Below are 22,315 nucleotides of genomic sequence, written 5' to 3'. Positions count from 1 at the left end.
GATGGGGTGCAGCGGGGACCCTCGGAGGCTCTAATCCAGGAGGGACAGGTCAGGATGGTGAGATTTGCAAAGACAGCTCTTGGGGTGGAGGAGGGGCCAGCACACCTCTGGGGCAGGGGGCAGCGGAGGGGTTACTGCTGATGCCACAGGAGCCGGTGACAGTGGGGGACAGGGAGGCAGAGGGATTTGGGAGAAGCAGGTCTTAGGGATCCACACCCCAGAGAGCCAGGACGGGAGGCCTGTGGAGTCCAGTGGCCAGGTGTGGCCATGACTACCTTGTCCCCTCTGTCTGGACACTGTGCTCTGTCCATCCCCCCTCCCCTTAGCCTCACCCCCACTTTGGAAGTTCATGAAGCCCAGGAGGAGGGTGGCTATCTTCACCCTTCAGGACGCGATAACAAAAGACACCGAGAACTGGGCGCCTAGAAACCATAGGTATTTATAGGTCACTGTTTAGAGGCCGGAAGTTCAAGGCCACGGCCCTGGCTGACTTGGTGTCCCCAGGAGCTTCCTGGTTTATAGTGGGCGCCTTCTGGCTGTGTCCTCGCGTGGCCAAAGAGGAAGGCAGCTCTTTGGCTTCTCTTCTTAGAAGGCCACTAACCCCATTCCTAGGGCTCCACCCACATGACGTCGTCACCTCCCAGAGGCCCCGCCCCCAATACCATTGGGCACAAAACTGAGTCTCAACAGGTGAATTTTGGGGGAAACACGCACATTTAGACCGTTGCAGTTGCCAAGGGGAAAATGTCACTAGGGTGTTGCCTGCATTTCTGATTCTTACAAGAGAAGCCAAAACTCCCATATTTTAATGGAAATCTTCCAGATATTTGAAAAGCTGGCCAATGGGTCCATCAGGTCTAAGGGCCTTGCCAACATCTGCTCCTGGAGTGGCCACGGGCTGCCAGACTTCGATCGTGGCTGTGCATACTTCTGTCTGGGGTCTCTGTAGTCATTGATTGCTGCCGTCTCCCCAGGCTGGTCCCACGCCTGGCATGTCCACGGCGCTTCCTAAATGTTCGCTGCATGACTGAGCTGGAGTCTTGCAGGAAGACAGTGGCCCACGCACGTTCAGAACGTTCTAGAAGGGAAATCGGACTTGTCAGCTGGAGACAGCCGGTGAGGCTTCTCCAGAAGGCCGGGCAGCGGGGCAGCTGCGTCCTGTCACGGGTCCCCCCAGGTTGATCATCCGTGATTTAAATTCTGCCACAATCTTGGCAGGCTCCTGGAAACAGGGACTGGGGACTCTCCGGGCCGTTGGGCCTTTCATACCAATGAGCCTGGCCTCAGGCCCAGGGCCAGGTGGAAATTGGGCCTTGGGGGTGTGGGGAAAGGCCAGAATTTTAATAAGTCTAATAAAAATTGGAAGGAAGCCCCACGTGGTGGAACTGCCGGCTTCTGTCGGTTTCAGTGGACTGGAGGAGTGGGTGGAGAGCAGGTGCTGGGAGCTGGGGCCTGCTCTCCGGGGATTGCCAGGAGACGGGGACTGGCCCGAGGCTCAGGCACTGGTTCAAGGGGCAGGCTGGACTCGGGGTGCACTTCCCAGAAGCCAAGTCCCTTGGGTGGGGAAGTCAGAAGTCTTGGGTTTGCTGTGCGCCTCTTCCCATGGCCAGGACTCTGTCCAGCAGAGGGCCGTACAGGCAGGGGCTCCAGCCCCAGAGGAGCGAATGGGGTGGACCACCAGGCTGGGAAACTGAGGCCAGAACCTTGTGGTCATGCTCCCTGCAGGCAAGGGCTTCAGCCTCTCCAACCAGAGGGAGCCAGGCTCTGGGGGACTCCTGGGACAGCCTGCGGGAAGGGGCCCTCTAGTCTGATGAGGGCGTGACTGATCCAAGTAAGAGCCGGCCCACCCTCTGCCTCCTAGAGGGTCCTGCCTTGCCACTGACATGCTAGGTATTTTAGTTGGCATCTCACCTTCACTTTAGAAGGAAAAGCAAGCCCAGAGAGGTTAATTAACATGCCTGAAGTCACACAGCTGTGAGTGGGGGAGGCAGGCCTACAGCCGGGGATGCCTTCCCCTCAACTCTGCCTCACTCACCGCTTTTCCGGGGTGAGTGTGTGTGTTTCCCCGGGTCTTGTGTGATCCTGTCTCTCCCCACTAGAGCGTGAGCCTCAGGCCAGGTCTCGGTCTCTCGTGGTCATTCCTGGGTCCTTTGTGCCTGGCAAGGGGCTTGGCGTGGGCTGCAGTCATACCCTGAGCTCATTCTTGGGTGGGGGCTGGGTGCTCTCACAGGTGCTCCAGGGGTACTGAAGGCCAGTGGCCCAGGTGTGGCTTCTCTCCTCCATCGAGCTCTCCGTGTTCCCTGGGCCTGGCTCTGTAAACGGGATCATGGCCGCGGCTACCGTGGGGGCTGTGGGGATCTAAGGAGGGACAGAGTACAGGGCTGGCCCAGCAGGACTCCGGGGAGCCTCTGTCAAGGGACAGGGTGTCTGGCCTACTGTAGTTGTCTGCACGTGGGCAGGGGTCCTTCCTGGTGCGGCCAGCAGGGGACGGCCTGGCCTTGGAGAGCAGATCTGGGGCCTCAGCTCTGAGGCTCAGAGCTTTCCTGAGTGTCCCACGGGGCCCCGAGGCCTTCCTTTTGCGTTGTCAGTGCCTTTCTGGTCTCGTTTCTGGTTTCCCGTCATCTCCTGGTCCAAGGGGCTGAGACTCATTGGATCCGAGGCAGAGCTGCATTTTTAAGGTCACGCTGTAATTCATCTCTCCGTGCTTTTCTTGGTGGTGGAGCAGAGGGGAGGGACAGCTGCCCTTGAGAAGATGAAGTCCAGCCATGACTTTGGCTTTCGAGGACTCTTCTGAGAGCTGCCGGGGCATGACTGTCCCAGAGAGGAGGCAGAGAAGGGCTGAGCTTCGCTGGCCTCTGTTTCCGGGTCACCAAGTTACAGTGGGTCTCTCGGGTTTTACCCCCACACACTTGTTCAACTTGGGTCACCGCGATTGTGCCTTGGGAAGCCCTTTGCCATTCTCAGGCCGGGTCGATCGCACCCCATCCTCATCCCAGACGCGGCCCCCTGGTCACCATGCTTGGTTCATGATGGACATTCAGTCCCGTGATGTTTGTAGCCACTGCCAAGACACCAGAGATGTCTCTAAAGATGAGAAGATGTGATCCTACGTGTGGTTGTTAGTGTCCTGATACAGCTGGGATGGGCTGAGCCACAAAGGAGGGTGAGCCTTCAGCACAGGGTGGGTGGAGGGGCTGGGCCAGGGCCACGGGGACTCCCTGGCTGCTGACTCAGTCTCTCCTGCCCCCATACCAGGGGCTTGGGCTTTGGGGCTGTCATCACGGAACCATGATATTCCTGTGAGCGACTGAGGCCTCGGGGCTGGGCCTCTCTGTTGCCTTGCTAGACTGTGCCTCTGGGTTATATTGGTGACACAGTAAGTGGAAAAAAAAATCCAGATTGTAATAAATGTACCTGGGTTAAATTCACCAATTAAAAGGCAGAGTTCTTGGGCTACAGAAATAAAAACAACCAGATCCAACAATGCAAGAAGTGCATTTTAAAAGTTATAGAAAGGTAGAAATGAATGGAATAAGATATACCTGGAAAATACACACCACAGTAATCTGGGTTAATAATATTGTTATCAGAACAAATGGAATCTAAGGGCTGGGGTTGTGGCTCAGTGGCAGAGCGCTTGCCTAGCGTGTGTGAGGCCCTGGGTTCAATTCTCAGCACTGCATATAAATAATTAAAATAAAGGTCCATTGCCAACTAAAAAATATTTTTTAAAAGAATACATAGAATTTAAGACCAGAAACAAAACCCCAAGGGACAAATAAGGGAAGTATAGATGTAAAAGAATAAGAAAAGAAAAAAATGGATTTATTGCAATCACGTATTTACCTACAAAATATCGAGCACTTGTCTAGCACAGAGCATGGGGGTTGATCCCCAGCATGGCAAGGGAAAAAATCCAGTAGCAACTGTCTGAATGAAATAGATAAACCAGCCATGGGGGGCAGAGAGGTTGTTTAACCCCAAAACACATCTCAGAAGCTGATAGAGAAATAGACTTAGAGGTTCTGAGCTATGGAAGGCTCATGAACTTGGATTATTAAGTGTATGAAGAACTCTGTGACCCCTGGCCCCCAAATAAACCCCTGGAAAAGACACACTTCTTTCAAGCCCTCACAGAGAGACCATGAACAGACCTGCTGGGGTCAGGGTTTGGAACAGCTTTCTCTGTTTTCAAAACTCTGTGTTGAGGGGCTGGGGCTGTGGCTCAGGGGTAGAGCACTTGCCTACCATGGGTGAGGCCCTGGGTTCGATCCTCAGCATCACATAAAGATAAATCAATAATTAAATAAAGGCATTGGGCCTCTCTGTTGCCTTGCCTGACTATGCCTCTGGGATATATTGGTGACACAGTAAGTGGGAAAAAAATCAGTGGGAAAAAAATCCAAATTATAATAAATGTAACTGGGTTAAATTCACCAAAACTATATTGATCTGCATTGTGTGGGGTATGTGTGTGTGAGAGAGAGAGGAACAGAGAGGGAGAGAGCCGGTGGAGCGTAGGGGCTGGGAAAGACAGACAGACTGCCTGTGGCTGATCCTGGCTGGGGCCGGAGGAGCGCCCCAGGCAGGGCAATTAGAGGTCTGGACTCTGCGGTCTGTGTTGGGCCGTGAGTGTGGGCCCCTGTAACACCCAGGAGGGGAGAACCTTCCCCAACCCCACCAACCAGCTGAGGCTCAGGCTGGAGGGGTCTTGCCTGCCCTGGTCAGGTGTGGCCCGGGCCCCAGCTCTGTCACCTGCTGTTGCCCTGCATACCCGTTACCTGTGCCTTCCTGGCGACGGTGGCACGAGCTTAGCAACTTGAAACCGAACACAGTTATGGGCTCACAGATCCATGGGTCAGGAGCCTGGGACCAGCCCTTGAGGTGCTCCGCAAGGTTACGGCCAAGGCGTTGGCCAGAGTGGGGTCCTCCCTGGGGCTCGCTGGCCAGAGACCACCCCAAGCCTCCAGAACCTTTGGTTTCTTGTCACGTGGACCCCAACTGACTCCCTCAAGCCACCCTGAGGTGAAAGCCTCCTGCAGGAGAGGTGCTGCAGCCTTACGTCAGGTAGTCTCAACATGTCTCGTTGATGGTGACAGTTCAGGGGAAACATAAAGTGAGGGCCTGGGGGTGCCCTAGGATCTCCCCACCACACCTTCATAAATGGCAGCTTGGCAGACTTGGTAGAGAGCTCCCTGGGACTGAAAGCTGAATGGTGTGTGACGTGTCCATTGGGTTGGGTCCCCTCTGAGACCCTGAGATGTTCTAGGCCACTGGCTGCTCTGGGCTGGAGGGTCTCCACAGTGGATGAATCGGCACTGACATTTCTGAAACATAGTGAACTTGGCCTCCAAAGTCCATAGCCTCGGCCACTGGGGAAGGGCCTGGAATCTGAGCCTGCAGAGAGAAAGAAGTAAAAAGATACGTGAAGGTCTAGAGCAGTGGAAACAGTAAGTGCAAAGGTCCTGCGGCAGGAATAAGCTGGGGGCCTCTAGGGAGGAGACCAGTGTTTGGCGAGGATGGAAGAGGGCAGAGGGAGGGAGGTGAGGTCAGCAATGGACGCAGAAATTTCCTTTGCCAGAACTTTAGCTACGGATCCCCTATTGGTGGATTTTAAAGCCGTTTCCCACACTTTCGAATAATAAATACCCTTGTCCATAAGTCTTTGTCCGCAAAAGAAACTGCATATTTCGATAACTCCGAAGAGTCGGCGACCCCCTTGGCCCCTCTGCGGTCCTCTGTCCTTGGTCCCTCCCTGGACTCCGTGTTTCCCATGAGGAGCTGCGGCTGTCCCCCTAGGCGCCTGCCTTTCCTCTGTCCCCAGCGCCCTCCCTTCAGAGGGCAGCCGGGGAGACCAGGGCCCTGGAGGCCCCCTCCCCTTGATGGCAGCCTCCACCGGGGAAGGGTCTCCTCGCCGACAGTGTTTTCTGCGCGCTCCCCAGGGGGCGGGGCCTCTCTCCCAGGGGGTGGGCCTCTCTCCCAGGGGGCGGGGCCTCTCTCCCAGGGGCGGGGCCTCTCCCCAGGGGGCGGGGCCTCTCCCCCAGGGGGCGGGGACTGCTCCCTGTGGTGATTGCAAGGCGCTGAGTGAGCCTGTGCCTGCCACCACCGTTTGTCTCTGGGAGGTGGCGGCTGGCACCAAGGACAGGGACACCCTGCCCGGAAGGAGGGGCGGCTCTCCCGGTTCTCCTCCCTCTGACAGAGCCAGGCTGCACGCGGCCTGTGACATTGCCCGGCCTGGGGGAGCCTGGGGGGCGAGGGCTTCCCCACGACCCCGCTGCTCTGCAGATGTGGGCCCCCAGCAGTGGCACCACGCAGACCCTGGGGCGTCCCAGACCTACGTCCCCATCTGAGCAGAGGGACCCTGGCTGGGGCCACCTGCCGGAGTCGCAGGACCCCTCAGAGGATGGCAGGAAACTCCACCGCGGCCCACGGAATAGGCCAGAGAGAAATTGCCGAGGGCCCTGAGCAGGGGCACCAGGGCCAGTGGGAGCAACGACAGTGACGTCAGGCCAGGTGTGAGGTGCCCGAGGTCCCCTGGGCGCTGCCCTCCCTGTCCCAGGCAGCCTCAGAGCTGCTCAGCCCAGGGCCGGGCCTCAGCGTTCCCATGGACCTCAGGGCAGCCCCGACCTCCTGCCCCCTGGCCAGATGTGGGTCTGGGTCCCAGCCCTGAAGGGAACACATCTCAGATCCAGTCCCAGGACAGAGGTGGCCGCCAGAGCCTGCAGTCCACCTGTTTCTGGGTCCCTCCATGAGCCCTGGAGCCAGAGGTCAGGGGAAGCCCAGGGGCCTGCAGAGGAACTTGGGGCTTGGGAAGGACGTGAGGCTGACAGTGTTGCCCAGCCCCAGACCCTCTGGTGACTCCTCAAGGGAACATCCCCCCCACTTCCCTGCCCTGGGTGTGACGCTGAGCCCCCCCCCCACCTTCCTGCCTTGCTCTTCTCCCAACGGGTCTCATCCCCTGCACATTTGCCAGGTCCCTGGGGCCCCGCCCTGGCTTCCTTGGCTCAACCACCGACCCAGCCACCCTCCCGAGGTCCCTTTCTTCCCTGCGTAACATTAATAAAACGCAGAGTTTTAAAATTGGCTCACATTTTTATTTTCTGTCTCAGCTTCACGCGGGCAGGAAAACTGTCTTCTACTCCTTTATTTCCTGGACCACGGAGAGAGCCTGCCATAAAGTAAATGCTTAATAAACGTTTGCTATTTATGGGATCACCTGGACTCAGGCTCTGGCAGACTTCATGCTGTGTTACCCTTGGATAGGTTGCTCTGCCTTTCTGAGCTCTGCTCTCTCCTGTGTCAAATAAGCTGTGACCAAGCCTCACCCTCCTGGGATAAGGCTAGGCTGGCGCAGGACTCGGGGTGGTTGCGTCTTTATAAACCGTGAAGCACCCCAGGTGGGGGGACAGCCTCTCTTGGCTCTCCGGGGGTCCCGCAGCCACGCGGCTGCTCCATCCGTCATTTTCCTCGTGCACAGGAACTTCCTGGGGACTGGAGCTAATTGGCTGGTGTCGCAGCCCCGGGCAGGGAGGTGGCGCTCAGGGCACCGGGAGCCCAGCCGGCCAGAGCAGCAGGTTTGCGGTTCGGCTAATGCGGCCCCTGAAGCAGGGAGGGCCGGGCTGGGCGGCTCCTGGGGCTCCCCAGGCTGGCAGGGGTGAGGAGGGGCCTGAAATTCCAGTCCTCAACCTGTCACGGGTTGCTTTGTGCAGGTTGGGGGACCCACCCCTGAGATGGGGACACAGGGACCATTCTTGCCCGGAGCCCCGACCGTGTTTTCAGACCTCTGGGGAAGGAGAGGGCGGGCAGAACCACAGACCAAGGCAATCAGAGGGACAGAGGGGATTGACACAGCCTCCCTCTCGCTCCACCTGATGGATGTCCCCCGCGATGTCACCCCCTGCACAGGCCCCGCGTTCCCTGTGGACTTAGCCTCGCCTCTAAATCACTCGCTGTTGTTTTTGGAAACTGGAATTTAATCAGAAAGGAAACCTCAGGTCCCTACCAGAAACAAAAGGCCAGTGTCACTTCAATAAAGGGAAGGGGACTATGAAGGCCATCAGGGTCATCAACACGTCTGGGCAGCACCTCGAGCCTGGCTCCAGGGGCCGCTTGGCTGCCTCGCCCCGGGTCCCAAGGACATCGGCAGCATTTGCAGTCACATCTGGATGTCACACCAGGGCTGTGTGTGTGTGTGTGTGGCTCCTAATGGGCGGAGGCTGGGGACACTGCTAAGCATCCCTCGGTGCCCAGGGGGTCCCACAGCCAAGGATCTTCTGTCCCCAAATGCAGGTAGGGCTGAGGCTTAGAAATGGTGGCTTTAAATAGGCCCGAGTGGCCCAGAGGGGCACCTGGGCTCTGGGCAGCTCTGACCTGGTCAGTCCTGTGTCCTCGGGGCTCTGCTCACCCATCTCCTCACTTCCATTCCACCGTCATTTCGGCCCCTGCCCTCCTGTGGTGCCAGGCTCATTTTGGTTTTTAATCTTTACTCCCAGAAATGGCCTGGGCAGCTAATTCCATGATTTTACCAGCTCTCAACCATCCTGGTCGGGGTACCATCGGGAGAGCCAAGAGGGCACCTGAGGCGCAGCAGAACCTGTGCGCTGCATCTGCAAGACGCTCCCACTCTCCCGATCCCGCTCCTAGTAATGGCACCAGGTGAGCTGGTGCGGTGGTCTGCAACCCAGTGACTCGGGAGGTTGAGGCAGGAGGATCACAAGTTTGAGGCCAGCCAACCAGGACGCACTGAGTAGGTGCCAGCTCTTTGGGGGACATGGCATATCCAACCATAGCCCTTGGGATCATCCTGTGTTCCCTTCCCTGCCTGCCCCACCCCCTCCTTCTCTTCCCCCGTCCCCGGCTCCCTGTCCCCAAGGCAGGTGGCTTTACCTGGCTTCAAGGTGGAGGACGGAATAGCAATGGCTGCTGCTTGACCTTGCAAGTCCCCAAACCTGTGTCCTCACACACCTCGTATCACCTTTTAAAATCCCCAAAGCCAGAAAGTGGCCCTTGTACCTCAGGCCTCCTGCAGCTGTGCCTTGACACCATGAATGTTTTACATCTGGTCACCCAAGTGAGGAAGGACACGGGCAGTGGAGAATACTGGTGTCCAGCACCCGCTCACCCGGGCTGCCCAAGTCCTGCCAGTCTCTGGGGCCATGTCCTAATGGACCATCCTGGAGCCCCACCTGCAGGGCCTGGGTCTTTTCGTCACCTTGGGGCTGGGGGAGGGGGTGGCTGGGTAGAGAAGGCTCCTGGGCATTCAGGAGGGTCCCCCTTTAAATGTCACCTCCGATTTGGGCCACTCCACTGTGAAAGGCAGAGTCCAAACAAGAGGGAGGGGATGACTCAGGTGGTCTGAGAGGAGACCCTTCTGGACAGGGCAGAGGCTCTGGAAGCAGAAGCTGCCATCCCACCCGTCCCTGGTCCTCGGAGGCCAGAGCAAGAAATCAGCTGAAATCGGGGCTGGAAGGTGGAGGTTAGGAGTGAGGAGCAACTTTGAAAACCCGAAATACACTACCAAGAGAGGCTGCGGGTTCTCTGGAGAGTGGCTAAAAATAGCTCCTTCTTTAAAAATAGGTCTGAGCCTTTCAACAGCCCTGGCTCGCGGCTGGGGGAGGGTGTGCAGAGCAGGCCACCCCCCGCCAGGCTGAAGGACACCGCCCGTGACAGCGTGTGCTCTCTGCTGGGGCAGCAGCTGGGGGCTGGGGTCGGTGTGCATAAGGGATTTATCTTATTTTCCCTCCGCCTCCCCCTCTCCAGGAGGCTGTGGTGGGGCAGATGGGAACTGGGTCACTCAAACAGCCCCCTCCAGCAGCTCCCGTTCCCCGGGGCCCTCCCCGTTCCTGACTTTACAGGTTTGGGGGATTTGCTGATACCCAGGCATCCCGGCTGCCCACCTGCCCACCCCTCCTGCACCCCACTCCTTGGGAGGAGCGTCCTGTGCTGCCCCTCCTGAGCCCCGGGGCCTCCGATTCTCTCCAATCCATTCACCACTCAGCAGCCAGGGTTCCATCTCCAGTGCCACAAAAAAAAAAAAAAAAAAAAAGAAAAGAAAAGAAAAATGCACCCAACTTATACTGGTGTCCTCAGGATGAGGCTAGATGGCTTAGAACTGCCCATCAAGTGCCCTGCTTAGCCCTCCGTGGCCTCTCTCCTCTCCCCCCAGCCCTACTTAACCTCCTCAAGCCAGCCTCCTGCCTCGGCCTCCCCAGTGGCTGGGACCACCACACCCAGCAGGGAGCCTCTCCCGGCCTCCCCAGCCGGCTGGCCCCCGGCTTCGCCTCTAGGCTTCTCTGACTCAGGGTGGAGCCTGGCTGCGGCTGACCCTCCCGTCCCACGGGGAGCGCAGGGAGGCCTGGCCACTTGCCCCAGTCGCTTTCCCTCCATCGAGAAGAGAGTCCTGGTGCATCCCGTCTGGGCCGCCGCCACGAGTCCGTGAGAACAGTGGGTTTTCCTGCAGCCGTCTGGGGCGGATGGAGCCTGCCTGGGGTCCAGCGAGGGCCCATGTCAGGTCTCACTGGGGGACGACAGGAGCCCGTTCCTCCAGGAGGGTGTTGTCCTGAGCCCTGCCCAGGCCTGAGCTGGAGAGGGAGCCACCAGGGGTGGGAGTGGGGGGAGGGGGGAGTCCTGCTTGTCACAGAACAGGAGAAACAGAGGCAGGGACACCAAGTCTACGTGAGCAGGTCACTCGAGAGACACTCAGATCTCCAGTTTGTGTCCCAAGCGCACAGAGCAGAGCGATTAGTGGGTTCAGGGCGCTCCCGACACCTCACCTCCAGATGGACAGTTCCGTCATTCCTAAATGGGCCACCCCCTGGTGACACCTGTTCTGGCTCCAGGTATCCTCTGCCCGAGACATGCAGGTAAGGGTCAGGGCTGCTCCACGGGAGAATGGTCTTGCACGTGTCCCCAGTGCAGCAGCACGTGCTGGCCCCAGGCTTGTGGCCCAGCTCCGGGGCTCCCTGTGTGTGGGGGGCACGGCCTCTCACCCCAGGCTCCTGCCCCAGGCCAGCGGTCCCGCCCGCCCGGCTCCTCCTCACTGTGTCCTTCAGTTAATTCAGCAGGTACCTGAGCGGGGTGTTCTGAGTTGGTCTGTGGCCTCTGGGGTCTGTGGCCTCTTGCTGGCCTGCCTGGGCCTGCACGTGAGGTCACCAGCTGGGGAACCGGGTCCTGCTCCTCCTCATCCCCCGCCCTGGAGGGTCCAGACCAGCTCCCGACCTCAGGAGGCTGTGGATTTGGGCGCTGGGCTCCCAGGAACAGCCTGGCATCTTTGGTAACGAGTTGGACTGCGGTCAGTTCATCAGCCACCTCCCGACACCGTCCCTGAGGGCAGCCTGGAATTCACAGGGGACATCCAAACAGCCAGGCAGGCGCCAGCCGGGTCCTGGAAACTGGGTCGCCCCGCAGCCCCTGCAGCCTGGAGCGTGTGTCCGCAGAAGGTGTCCTGGGGACCTGGGTCCAGACCTCGGGAATGGAGGGTGGTCCAGGCCACCTGGGACGTAGCAAAGGCTGATTGGGGGCGTCCCGACTGGCAGCCCTATGTCACCTGAATCCACGGCCTTGCTGCCTGCGCTCACTTTGGAGCACAGGTCTCCCAGGTCTGGGGACACTGCCCAGCAGGCCACGTGCCCTTCCTTGGTCGTGCTGTTCCACCCCCCACCCCCTCCCTCGCCCGCCCCCCCCCCACCCCTCGAGCCTCCCCACCGCCAGCCTCCCCTCTGACCTGGCGTCCCCCGTGCTCCAAGGAGAGGAGCGAATCTGCCCCGGAGCTGGAGTCTCTCGTGCAGGTTCCTGGTGCCCCGTTTCCCTGGGCGAGGCGTCCCAGCCCTGTGTTCCAGAACCTTCTCCGACCTTCTCTTGACCTTGCCCCTAGGATGGCCCCCTCGCTGCTCTGCTCCGATCCCGTCTCCCTCTGCATGTGACCCCGGGGGTAGGCATGGAAACCTCCTCGACCCCACAGTTAAATCCCTCCTGGGTCCCTGTGCCCTCTGCTGCCACCACCCCCTTTCCTGCTGCTCCGGTGGCAGGGTGCTTGGAGGGGCCCCTCAGTGGTTTTCTCCCCTCCCCTCCTCCACCTGTCCCCACGGCTGAGCAGGAGATGGAGCCAGTCAGGGTCCCCAGGGACCTCCTTGTTGGTACATCCCATGGTCCCTCCCTGCCCCCAGCGTCCCCCGCCAGCCCCTCCCGCTCCGCATAGACACTAGTGTCACCTTGGCCCAGGGCTCCAACTTGGGACCCTTCCTTCCCTCCTCTGTTTTCTCCTGTAGACACACAGTGTTTTTTGTCATCCCTGAGCTGGTGACATCCCTGAGCTGGTCACGCACTGAAGTCCCCACTCTGGCTACTCCAGGAACCCCGGCTCGTTCGCTCAACGGCTCACTTGATATCTCTGCTTGGATAGAAAACAGCCATTTCAGGCTAATGCAGCCCCCGAAGGATTCCACCCACCCAACCTCCTCCTCTCTCAGCCTCTTAGTAAATGGCACCACCCTCTGCCCAGTTGCTCAACCTAGAACCCTCGAGTCCACCCTAGATTCTGAGAAGCCCTCACCACCCATCTCAGACCACTGCAAGTCTGTTCATTTCCTGTCCAAGGCCTTTTTCTGTTGCTGTAACAAAATGCTGGAGACTGGGTAATTTGTAAAAAAAAAAAAAAAAAATAGGAGTTTATTTGGCTCAGGGTTCTGGAGGCTGGGACGTACAAGGGCATGGAGCGGGCTCTGTGTGCACCTGAGGGACACAGAGGGTATCACATGGTGAGCCAGAGCGAGCAGCTAGTTTGGGCATCTCTTCTTCCTCAAGCCACTGATGCCATCAAGGCCCCCCCCCATGACCTCAGCTACCCCTACTTACCTTCCAAAGGCCCCACCTCCACACTCACTAGCATATGGATCCGCGGCTTACGTTCCTAACACAGGCACTTTGGGGGAACACATTCAAACCAGAGCGCCCAGACTTCAAGAGCTGCCACCAACTCTGGTCCAAGCAGCCCAGCTCAGCCTGGCCTTGCGATGTCCTCTCCTCTGGGTCCCCTCTTCCCTCCTCCCCCATGACCATCCGTCTCCACCCAATGCAACCGATGGTCATTTGTTCATTCAACAAACACATCAACTATCCACTGTGTGCCAGGCACAGGGCGAGGTGCTGGGGAGCTAGCACAGACCAGGGCTGCGGCGTGGCGTGCGCCGTGCGTCTCAGCTCCGCGCTCCTTCTCCACTCCAGGACACTTACCGAGGGCTCCTGCGTGCCCAGGGCTATTTTAAGTGCAAATACCTGCGTGTAATAAGAACCAGGATGTATTCCGCTGTCGTTTATTTTTTAAAAAATCAATTAAAAAAATAAAGAAGGTCACTTTCTGTGACCCCGGCCCTGACCACAGACTCGGCTCTCCGTCCGGCCAGCGGGAGCAGCCGGGAGTCTCGGGGCAGCTCCTCCTGCTCTGGCCTCTGACTGGCCCCCCACCAGCCCGGCTCTGGGCCCTTGACCTCATCCTGCACCCCGAGGGTTCTCAGGATCCCCCCTCGAGCGGGGAGGACCTGTCCCCACCTCAGGATGAGGCTCAGGTGCCCCAACACCGTGGAAAGTCGCCTCCCGATCTGGAGGCCTTGGGAGCGTCCCTCCGGCTGAGGACCCTGGGACAGACTCTGCCGCGGACCCGGCTGGACAGAACAAACTCCCGTCTCAAAACGTGACCGAGGGCCCATTTTTCGAAGCAGAATCTTTAAAATGCGATCACAGAGTCTCTCCGAGGTGTCTGAGTGAATCGTAATTTTCATTTATTGGGTTTTCTTAAAGCCCGGCCTTTCCTGTTGGGGGATGAATGGAATTCAATTTAGGAATCGATGCTTTTCTCAACTAAGACTTTGGGAAATTAATTATTCCGCTGCAGGCTGGGCCTTGCCTTCCAGGCGTAGCTGGGAGGTGTCACATGAAGATACCGCGGGTCACGTCTCCCCGGTCCCTCCAGAAGGCCGGCTCCGCTCAGCCTCGCTTCCCTTCCTCGCCCAAGCTCCTTAGATGTCCCTACCCATGATTCCCATTTCACAGATGGAAAATCTAAGGAACTGGGAGGTCAGGTAGCTCTCCAAGGAGCCGGACTGGTGGGCATTCCGCCGGAGGGGACCTGGGGCAAGTGATGGGCAGGAGAGATACAGAGGTCCACTGGGGCCGGAGGGGCCTCTCTGATATCAAGCTTAAAAAACAACAACAACAACAAAAAAAAAAAACGACTGGGGATGTGGCTCAGTGTGAGCCGCCGAGGCCGTTGTAATAGCCGAGGACCTGGAGAGCGAGGAGAAGGACAGTGTCCATGGTCTGTCTGCCCAGGGCTCGCTCCTGGGGAGGGCAGCCATTCTAGACTAAAGGAGCAGAGATCTTCCTCAATCACGGAGGACACCAAGGTCTGGTGACTTAACCAGTGTGGCACTGTCACAGGAACAGAGACAGAGGGGTCCGTGGGACAGATCAATGACTCAGGAAACAGGGCTTGGGGAACGCTTGAGGATCTCTTATCCGAAATGCTCGGAACCAGACGTGCTTTGGATTTTGGATTTTCTTCGGATTGGGGAATATTTACGGACCCGCGGAGAGCGATCTCAGGGGTGGGAGGGAGCCAGGTCTCCACACCAGCTTCTTGCCTGTTTCCTCTGCTCCTGGGACACTCGGCCGGAAGATGATCTCCTCAATGTTTTTAACACACCTGCGTCTGGACTGCAATGTGTCACGTGGGGTCAGGTGGTGGTGTCAACTCAGTGCCCAAAAGATGGTGAGATTCTGGAGTATTTTGGATTTTCACGTTCTGGATGCTTTCCAACCTGTACAACGGAGTCATTTAGAATCAGTGAGGAAAGAAGGGACTGTTCTGTAAGAACTCAAAGCAATTTGTTAATTGAAAAAAAATATGCAAAACTTTATTTTTTTATTTTATTTTTTTTTAAAGAGAGAGTGAGAGAGGAGAGAGAGAGAGAGAAGAGAATTTTTAATATTTATTTTTTAGTTCTCGGCGGACACAACATCTTTGTTGGTATGTGGTGCTGAGGATCGAACCCGGGCCGCACGCATGCCAGGCGAGCGCGCTACCGCTTGAGCCACATCCCCAGCCCCTGCAAAACTTTAATATGCCTCCCGTCCTCTGCCAATTCCACCAAGGTAAATTCCTGACGGATGAACATCAACATCTCTGGGTCCATTAGAAAAATATAGGAGACTGTGTGAACCATGTGGGTTTTCTTAAAGTAGCTCCAGGAAGCCAAAACCACAAAGGGAAAGACAGATAAGTTCTGCACCAACTTCAAAAACGCGTGACCAAATCGAGATGTCCAGCCGAGGGGAGATGGAGAGACGGTGCATCCTGAGAACGGAATGTTTTGTTTTGTTTTTTTTCTGAAATAAAAAGGAAAGAGCTCTCTGGCCAGAAAAGACAGAAACTTGAAATTTATGTTGCTAGTTGGAAAAAAAAAGTCGATCTGAAAGGCGACATTCTGTGCGATTCCAGCCCATATGACCGAAACCGTGGGGCAGGAAAAGGATCAGTGGTTACCAAGGGTTTGGTGGGAGTAGGGTGAACAGGTGGGTCCCAGGAGACTTGCCCCAAAGTATTCTGTTCTGGATGAGCCTGTCCTGAAGGGCTCAGGTGGATGGAGACATTTGTCAAAACCCAGAGAATCCTCAGTAGAAAGGAGGAACCGGTTCGTGAAGGATGGGTCTCGGTCACAGAGTATCAATATGCGTTACAGAAGCACGACCGGATGGATAAGGGAAAAGTGCACAGGCCCAGAAAGGGGTTTATGGGAGCTCTGTGCTTCATGCTCAGATTTTTTAAATGAACCTAAACCTGCTCTTAGGAATGTTTAGCAGGGCCTGGTGGTGCACACTTATAATCTTGGCAGCTCAGGAGGCTGAGGCAGGAGGATCACACGTTGGAGGTCAGCCTCAGCAACTTCGTGAGACCTGGTTTCAAAAAAACAAAACAAAACAAAACAAAACAAAAAAACGACTGGGGATGTGGGGATGTGGCTCAGTGGCAAAACACCCCTGGGACCATCCCTGCTAAAAAGAGACAGTTGACAAAGGACACGAGCGGTGCCTTCACAGAAGACAAAATAAAAACGGTCAAGAAGCAGGTGAAGCTGCCTAGACTCACCAGTCACAAGGGAAATACAAAACCCCAAATGCTGGGCTGTCGTTTTTCACCATGTGACTGGCAAAAATTTTCAGGCTTTATATCAAATGTTGGTGGGGATTTGGGTGAGTCTTTGGGGACCTCAGCACCCATCATTGTCACCCTCCTCCGTCCCTGGACTTCCTGACCCAGGACATCCACACAGCCCTGAAAAAGCGCCTCCCTCTGGGGTCAGAGAGCATGGCGGAGTGACCCTGGCTGAGACGTGGCAAGGTCGAGTCCCCCGTCTGGGTGGGGCCTGGGCAAGTGATGGGCGGGAGAGACACAGAGGTCCACTGGGGCCGGAGGTGCCCCTCTGATCTGCTCCCGGGGACTCGGCATCGGTTGCATGAGGATTAGCCAATGCTACAGATTAGGGCACGTCCCCCTTTTCCTTTTTATTTTGATTTTTCAGATTTGCTGAACATTCACCTGGCACCCTGGAAGGCAGGGTGTCCCCCCTCCCCAGGCTGGTTCGGCACTCGAGCCTCTTACCCTCTTCGCTTCTGTCTTTCTTGTCCCCACTCCTGTCCTTATCGCCACCCTTTCCCTGGCCGCCTCTTTAGGAGTAAGGGAAGTGGTGGCGGGGCCAGCCAGGCGAGGGACAGGAGCATTCCAGGCAGTCCTGGTGTTCAGAGCCATCCACAGCGCGACCTTGGACCGACTTTACCACGAGGAGCTTTCATTTTCTTTCCTTTGAAATAGGAATGATCATCATCAGAGCCGCCACAGACAGCTCGCAGGTGTGACTGCCTCAGTCAGGGAGTGGCATTCACAGACTGTGATACGAGCCACTCCCCGTAGCAATGTGCAGTGGGCAACCTGGACAACGGTGCATGGGCCCTCATCATGCTCCTTACTTTGGCGGGTTGTTATGAAGATGAGAAGAGAGAATGTGGGAGGTGAAGGCGTTTGACTGAGGGCCTGGCATACAGAAGGCGCACAAGCCTAGTGGCTTCCTCACTCTATCACTGCTTCCTAAGCTTAAGTCTGTCACTTAGCCACATGCTGTGGTACCCACGAGGGCTCCAGCCACCCCAGTCCACACACCCACTTCCCGCAGAGAAGTGCCTTGCTTTGAAAGAACCCTGGGCCCTGTAATGACTCATGTGCATTTGGCACCAGGCACCAAGGCCTCCTGCCTCTAGTCACTGGTGACCCAGCGCACCTGCCATCATCCTCATTTGGGGGTTGATGGAAAGATCTGAGGCTCAGAGAGGTGAAGTGCCTTGCCACACAGGAAAAATGCCGATGGAAGACAATTCACTTCCGGATCCCCTGAGGCCAAAATTTCTCCAAGCCAGAGCTTCTGAGCCACACAACTCACATTATAATCACTGCACCCACGGGCACATACACGGAACTGAATTTTTTTTTAACCAAGTAATATTCCACTCTGCTACAGTCGATGGTACCGGATAGCTCCTCTCCTTTTTTTCTTGGGGGGAGGGTACTGGGGATTAAACTCAGGGGCCCTCACCCACCAAGCCCCATCCCCAGCCCTACTTTGTATTGTATTTAGAGATAGGGTCTCACGGAACTGCTTAGCACCTTACTTTGGCTGAGGCTGGCTTTGAACTCGTGATCCTCCTGCCTCAGCCTCCTGAGCCACGTGCGCCCTATGCCCAGCTGCAGTTTGAGGGACACGCCCCAGGCTGCTTGTCCCCGGAGACCTTCGAACACAGGCAGCAGCCTACCACGGCTGTGGGCTGAATCCGGCCCCCCGCCTGCTTGTGTAAATAAAGTTTTATTGGGACACAGTCAGGATGCTCACTTACACAGTGCACAGAGACCAGACCTGAGGGCCATGTACTCACCAGCCCTTTGCAGAAAGGCTTCTGGCCGGTGGCCGACCTGCCTTGGCACACATCTCCCCAGGGCTGCCCCTGACCTCACCTGGGCTCTTTGGCCCGACTTGGAAAACCCTCCCTCCCCAGGGGGCGTCTCTCCCAGCAGGTGGCTCAGGGCCCTGGGGCTGGGGAGTGAGGTGCCCTCTGGCTTCTCCGGTGCTGACCGCTCTCTGTGCCGCCCACAGGCCTCCTGGGAATGGTCGCCCACATGATGTACACTCAGGTGTTCCAGGTCACCGTGAGCCTCGGCCCTGAAGACTGGAGGCCCCATTCCTGGGACTACGGATGGTCCTTCTGGTGAGTGGCGTTGCCTCCAGGTGACAGCCTGCGAGGCCCAGAGCCCTGGGGCCTGGGGGGCTTCAGAGGCCCGGCCAGGCGGGCAGGAGCCACGGCAAGGACTCAACGGGCCCCAGAGCCGGGCAGGGTTCCAGACCACCGCCTGCGAGTCACACCCGGCTCACCCCAGTCCCCCAGGCTCCGGGTTGGGACCACATTTTTAAACCCCTGAGAATAAACCAATGAGGAAGGTTCTGGGCCAGGTGAGGGTTAAGGATTAAGCGTCTGCGAACAGCACGGTGGGGTCTCCTCTGTGACCACGCTCACATGACATCCCCGGCCCCGAGCGTTGTCACGGAGACAAAATGATCCACGGTCTAAAATGTCTACTCTCAGGCCCTCGGCCAGCCGCTGCCCTGGGCCAGCTCTGGAGGGGGAGATGGGAGCCGTGGGGCCTGGGGTCCCGGGGCCGGGGAAGTTTCTGGGTGGTCCCCCAGGGTAGGAGGGAAGGCTGGGTACAGGGGCTGGGCCTCAGAGTTCCACGTGCAGAAAAAAGAAAAGTCAGGGGACCTCTGCCTGTGGGTGGACGTGACGAGGCCCAGCGCTCAGGGTCACCACTGTCCCCTCTGGATGGCCATGGGGACAGGTTCCTGCTTCCTCACAGTGGTGACCACCAGTGACTCTGTGACCTTGAGCCTGGTCAGGCCACCGCACTCGCTGCGAGCCATGGGACCCACAGGGCCACACCTGGGGAGCCTCCTGCCTGCCTACCTCCGCCTCTGCCCTGCTGTCCCCAGGCACAAGAAGACCTGGGCCCCGGGCAGCGGGCAGCGCGTGGCTCCAGGGATGGAGGTGGTGGACCAGCCCCGGTCACAGAGCAGAGAGTGGCCCAGTGGTCCAGAGCATCCTTCCTCCTCCTGGGCGCCCCTCTGCAGCCGACACCCAGGCTCTGCGGGGCCCAAGGGCCTCACGGAACGGGCAGGACAGGCTCCTTCCTCGGTGGGGCCTCCAGCCGTCCCTCCCTCCCTGCAGAGCTGAGCTGGCATCGGGGCAGCGATCCTTAGTGGGGCAGGGCTGAGGCTGCCCCCAAGGCCTCTGGGGAGACTCACTTTGCTGTGCTGGTCACCGCCGAGTGGCCGCGTGGTCAGCAGGAAGCTGCCTCTACTCCTCCCTTGTGAGGCTCTGGCCTCCTTTTCTCTGGGACCAGGAGGGAGAGGGCGGTGGCTGCCCGAGGGGCCCCTGAAGCCGTGGCCAGGGAGCTGGGCCCTGGGGCCTGTGGGATCCAGCTCCCCGCCTGCTGACTCTTGGGCGAGAAGGGCCGGGCTGGGCGGTAGTGCCCTGCTCCACCTCTGACAGTGGACCGTCCTCCCACCGGGCAGGGCCGGGGCGCTCACGTGGATCTGCAGCCGCTCCTCACCCCCCTCTGCCCCTTCAGCTCCTAGAGGGCAGAGTAGGTGGACAACCCCCCCTTCCCCATCACCCCTCCCCTCTCCTGCCCAGTGCCCACTCTGCCCTCGGCTCCAAAAACCAGGCCATCCACCCACAAGTCTCATTGCACCAGCTCAGAAATGCAAGCCACAAACACCAGCGCAGGTTCCAGCCTGAGTTTTCAAACTCTGTCCTGTGAGGGTGCCCTCTGGGGCCTGAGGGCGAGACGGACAGGGAGTCGAGGGCTCGTGGACAGAGCGCTGAGCCCCTCAGCCACGTGGACACCAGAGGAGCATTTCCATACCGGTTTTTAGCTGTTTTCATTGGGTCTGCATTTATTCACTCACCCCTCAACTATTTATTGAGCACCTACTATGTGCCAGGCACTGTGCTAGGTGCCAAGCTATCGCAGTGAAGCAAACCAGGCTCTCGTTTTCCTAATGCTGACATTTTGGAGTGTGAGAGGAGATGGGATGATCAGAAGGAGAAACGCTCAGGAATTCCACTTCCAGGAAGTCAGAGTCTTTTCCCCCCTTCCTCCTGCTCAGTACAGCTAGAATCCTTGGGTGTTAACACATTAAACAAGAAGACTCTGGGAGGTGGATCAGGGATAACGCTTTGGTGAGTTCTGTCATAATCCCAGACTCGGGCTGAAGTTGGAAACTCAGAGATGCCCAAAGGCACAGAACAAAGCAAACAAGTGGATCCACCTGACCTGGGCCAGCAAGGGACGGGGAACTCATTTTGCTTTAATGAGGCAGCTCAACCTCCCTGTTTACCCAAGTGCTGCCAGAGTTGGGGGCCCACCCACTGGACAGTAAGAAGCCCCACCCCCAGTGCAGTGGAGGTCACATGGGGAACGGAGGCTGCAGCCTCCACCAGGCAGTAACTAGGTGAGCCTCCTTCTCCCAGCCCGTACCTGTCAGAGGAGAAGCAGAGGTGAGAGGATTTTTGCCTAATGGTGATGAGACCATGGCTCTTCCCCATGTGTCAGTGGAGGCTGCTTGAGGGGCTGTAATGAAGGACCCTTGCCCCTCCCAGCCAGAGGCCTCATTGCAATGAGCCAGAACCCAACCCTGCTCAGCATTAACCAGGAATCGTCTCCATCTTAAATGCCAAAGGTAGCCCAGCGGGAAATCCAGACTCCCACCCTTACCTGGGAGTGACGGGCAGAGCACCCCTTCCATTCAGCACGGCGTCAGAGGGAGTCAGCTAATGCAGAAGGTTTACACACAATCCAGAGTCTCACAAGAATACTCAAAATGTCAAGGTTGCCGTTGGAATCACCGACCATCTCAAGAGCCAGGGAGATCTCAACTTGAATAGGAAAAAAAAAAAAGGCAGTCAATATGGAAGAACGATCAAGGCTTGTCATCGGAGAAAATGCCCGTTTATTGAGGAACAGCTCTGCATATTTATAGAGCCAGGGGCGGTTGGCATGGGGTGCTTTTTGATTGGTGGGTAAGGATCAGGTGAGCCAGCAGGGCTCACCATTGGATGGCTCTTCTTGGGGGTGGGGGAAGTTAGTCTTTGGAGCTGGGGCGACTCCCAACATAATAGACCCCAATATGGAAATGAGAGAGATGTTGAAATTATCTGATAAAGGTTTTAAGGCACTTAGATAACAATGTATTATCATATTGTGGTAACAATATGCCAACAAGCAATTGCAAACACCCTTGACAAAATATGAAGTCTTCAGAAAGAACTCGAAGACATAAAGAACAATAGACTGGAAAGTATAATGACCAAAATAGAAAATGGATTGGGAACAACAGATGAAGGACTTAGTGGAATCAATGAGAGGACAATGTACGTGACCCCGTCTCTGAACAAAATACAGAAAATAGATTTAAAACATGAACATACATTGGAGTTCCAGAAGGAGAAGAGGAAGAAGGTAGGACTTAAAAAAGTACCCAAATAAGGGCTGAAAACATCCCAGATTTTATAAGACATGAATCGACAGAGTCAAGAGATTAAATAGTAGAACCCAAAGAAATCCATACCAAGACACATCCTAGTCACACTTAAAAACTCAAGTCAAAGAAAAAAAAAGGCGTTAAAAGTAGTGAGAGAAAACCAACATCTGAAAAATAGTGAAAAATAATTCAAGTGATAGTTGATTTTGCATCAGAGAGCCAGAAGGAGGTGGCACGACATTTTTCAAGGGCTAAAAGAAAATAACTCTCAACTCAGAATTCTATATGTTGCAAAAATTCACTTCAAGAATGAAAGGTTGATCAAGACATCATCAGATTAAGGAAAACTGAGAAAATCTGTTGCCAGCCAAAGTACCCTAAAAAAAAAATGGCCCAGAGTGAGTTCCTTAATCAGAATAGAAATTTTAAAAATGAAGTTTTGAATGTCAAAAAAGGAAAATGAAAAGAGAAATTTTAGTTCTCCTTTTGATTTTTCATAATTATGTCTGATGATCGAAGCAAAAAATCATTATATGATCTGATGTAATTCTAAATAATAAGAGAAGAAAGATTTAAGACAATATATATATTGAAGAAGATATATAAGATTTAAGACAATAATATAAATAGAAGAAGATAAAAAGGGACATAAATGGAGCCAAGATTTCTATGGTTCACTC

The 22,315-nt window shown here is 56.4% G+C and overlaps 1 protein-coding gene across 2 annotated transcripts in view; it reads left to right on the top strand.

The window, feature by feature from the left end:
- Positions 1-22,315, top strand: part of GSG1L (GSG1 like) — a 173,520-nt gene that overhangs the window by 124,003 nt on the left and 27,202 nt on the right. For both annotated transcript variants that reach the window (XM_081300077.1, XM_081300076.1), the window contains one exon: positions 18,195-18,306. In XM_081300077.1, the coding sequence (XP_081156203.1) occupies positions 18,195-18,306 (112 nt within the window). The remainder of the gene's footprint in view (positions 1-18,194; positions 18,307-22,315) is intronic.

Source organism: Spermophilus citellus (genome assembly GCF_964194105.1).
Source record: "Spermophilus citellus genome assembly, chromosome: 6".
Classification (NCBI taxonomy): domain Eukaryota; kingdom Metazoa; phylum Chordata; class Mammalia; order Rodentia; family Sciuridae; genus Spermophilus; species Spermophilus citellus.
The sequence above is the reverse complement of the archived record's forward strand: the minus strand, read 5'-3'. Positions and strand labels throughout refer to the sequence as shown.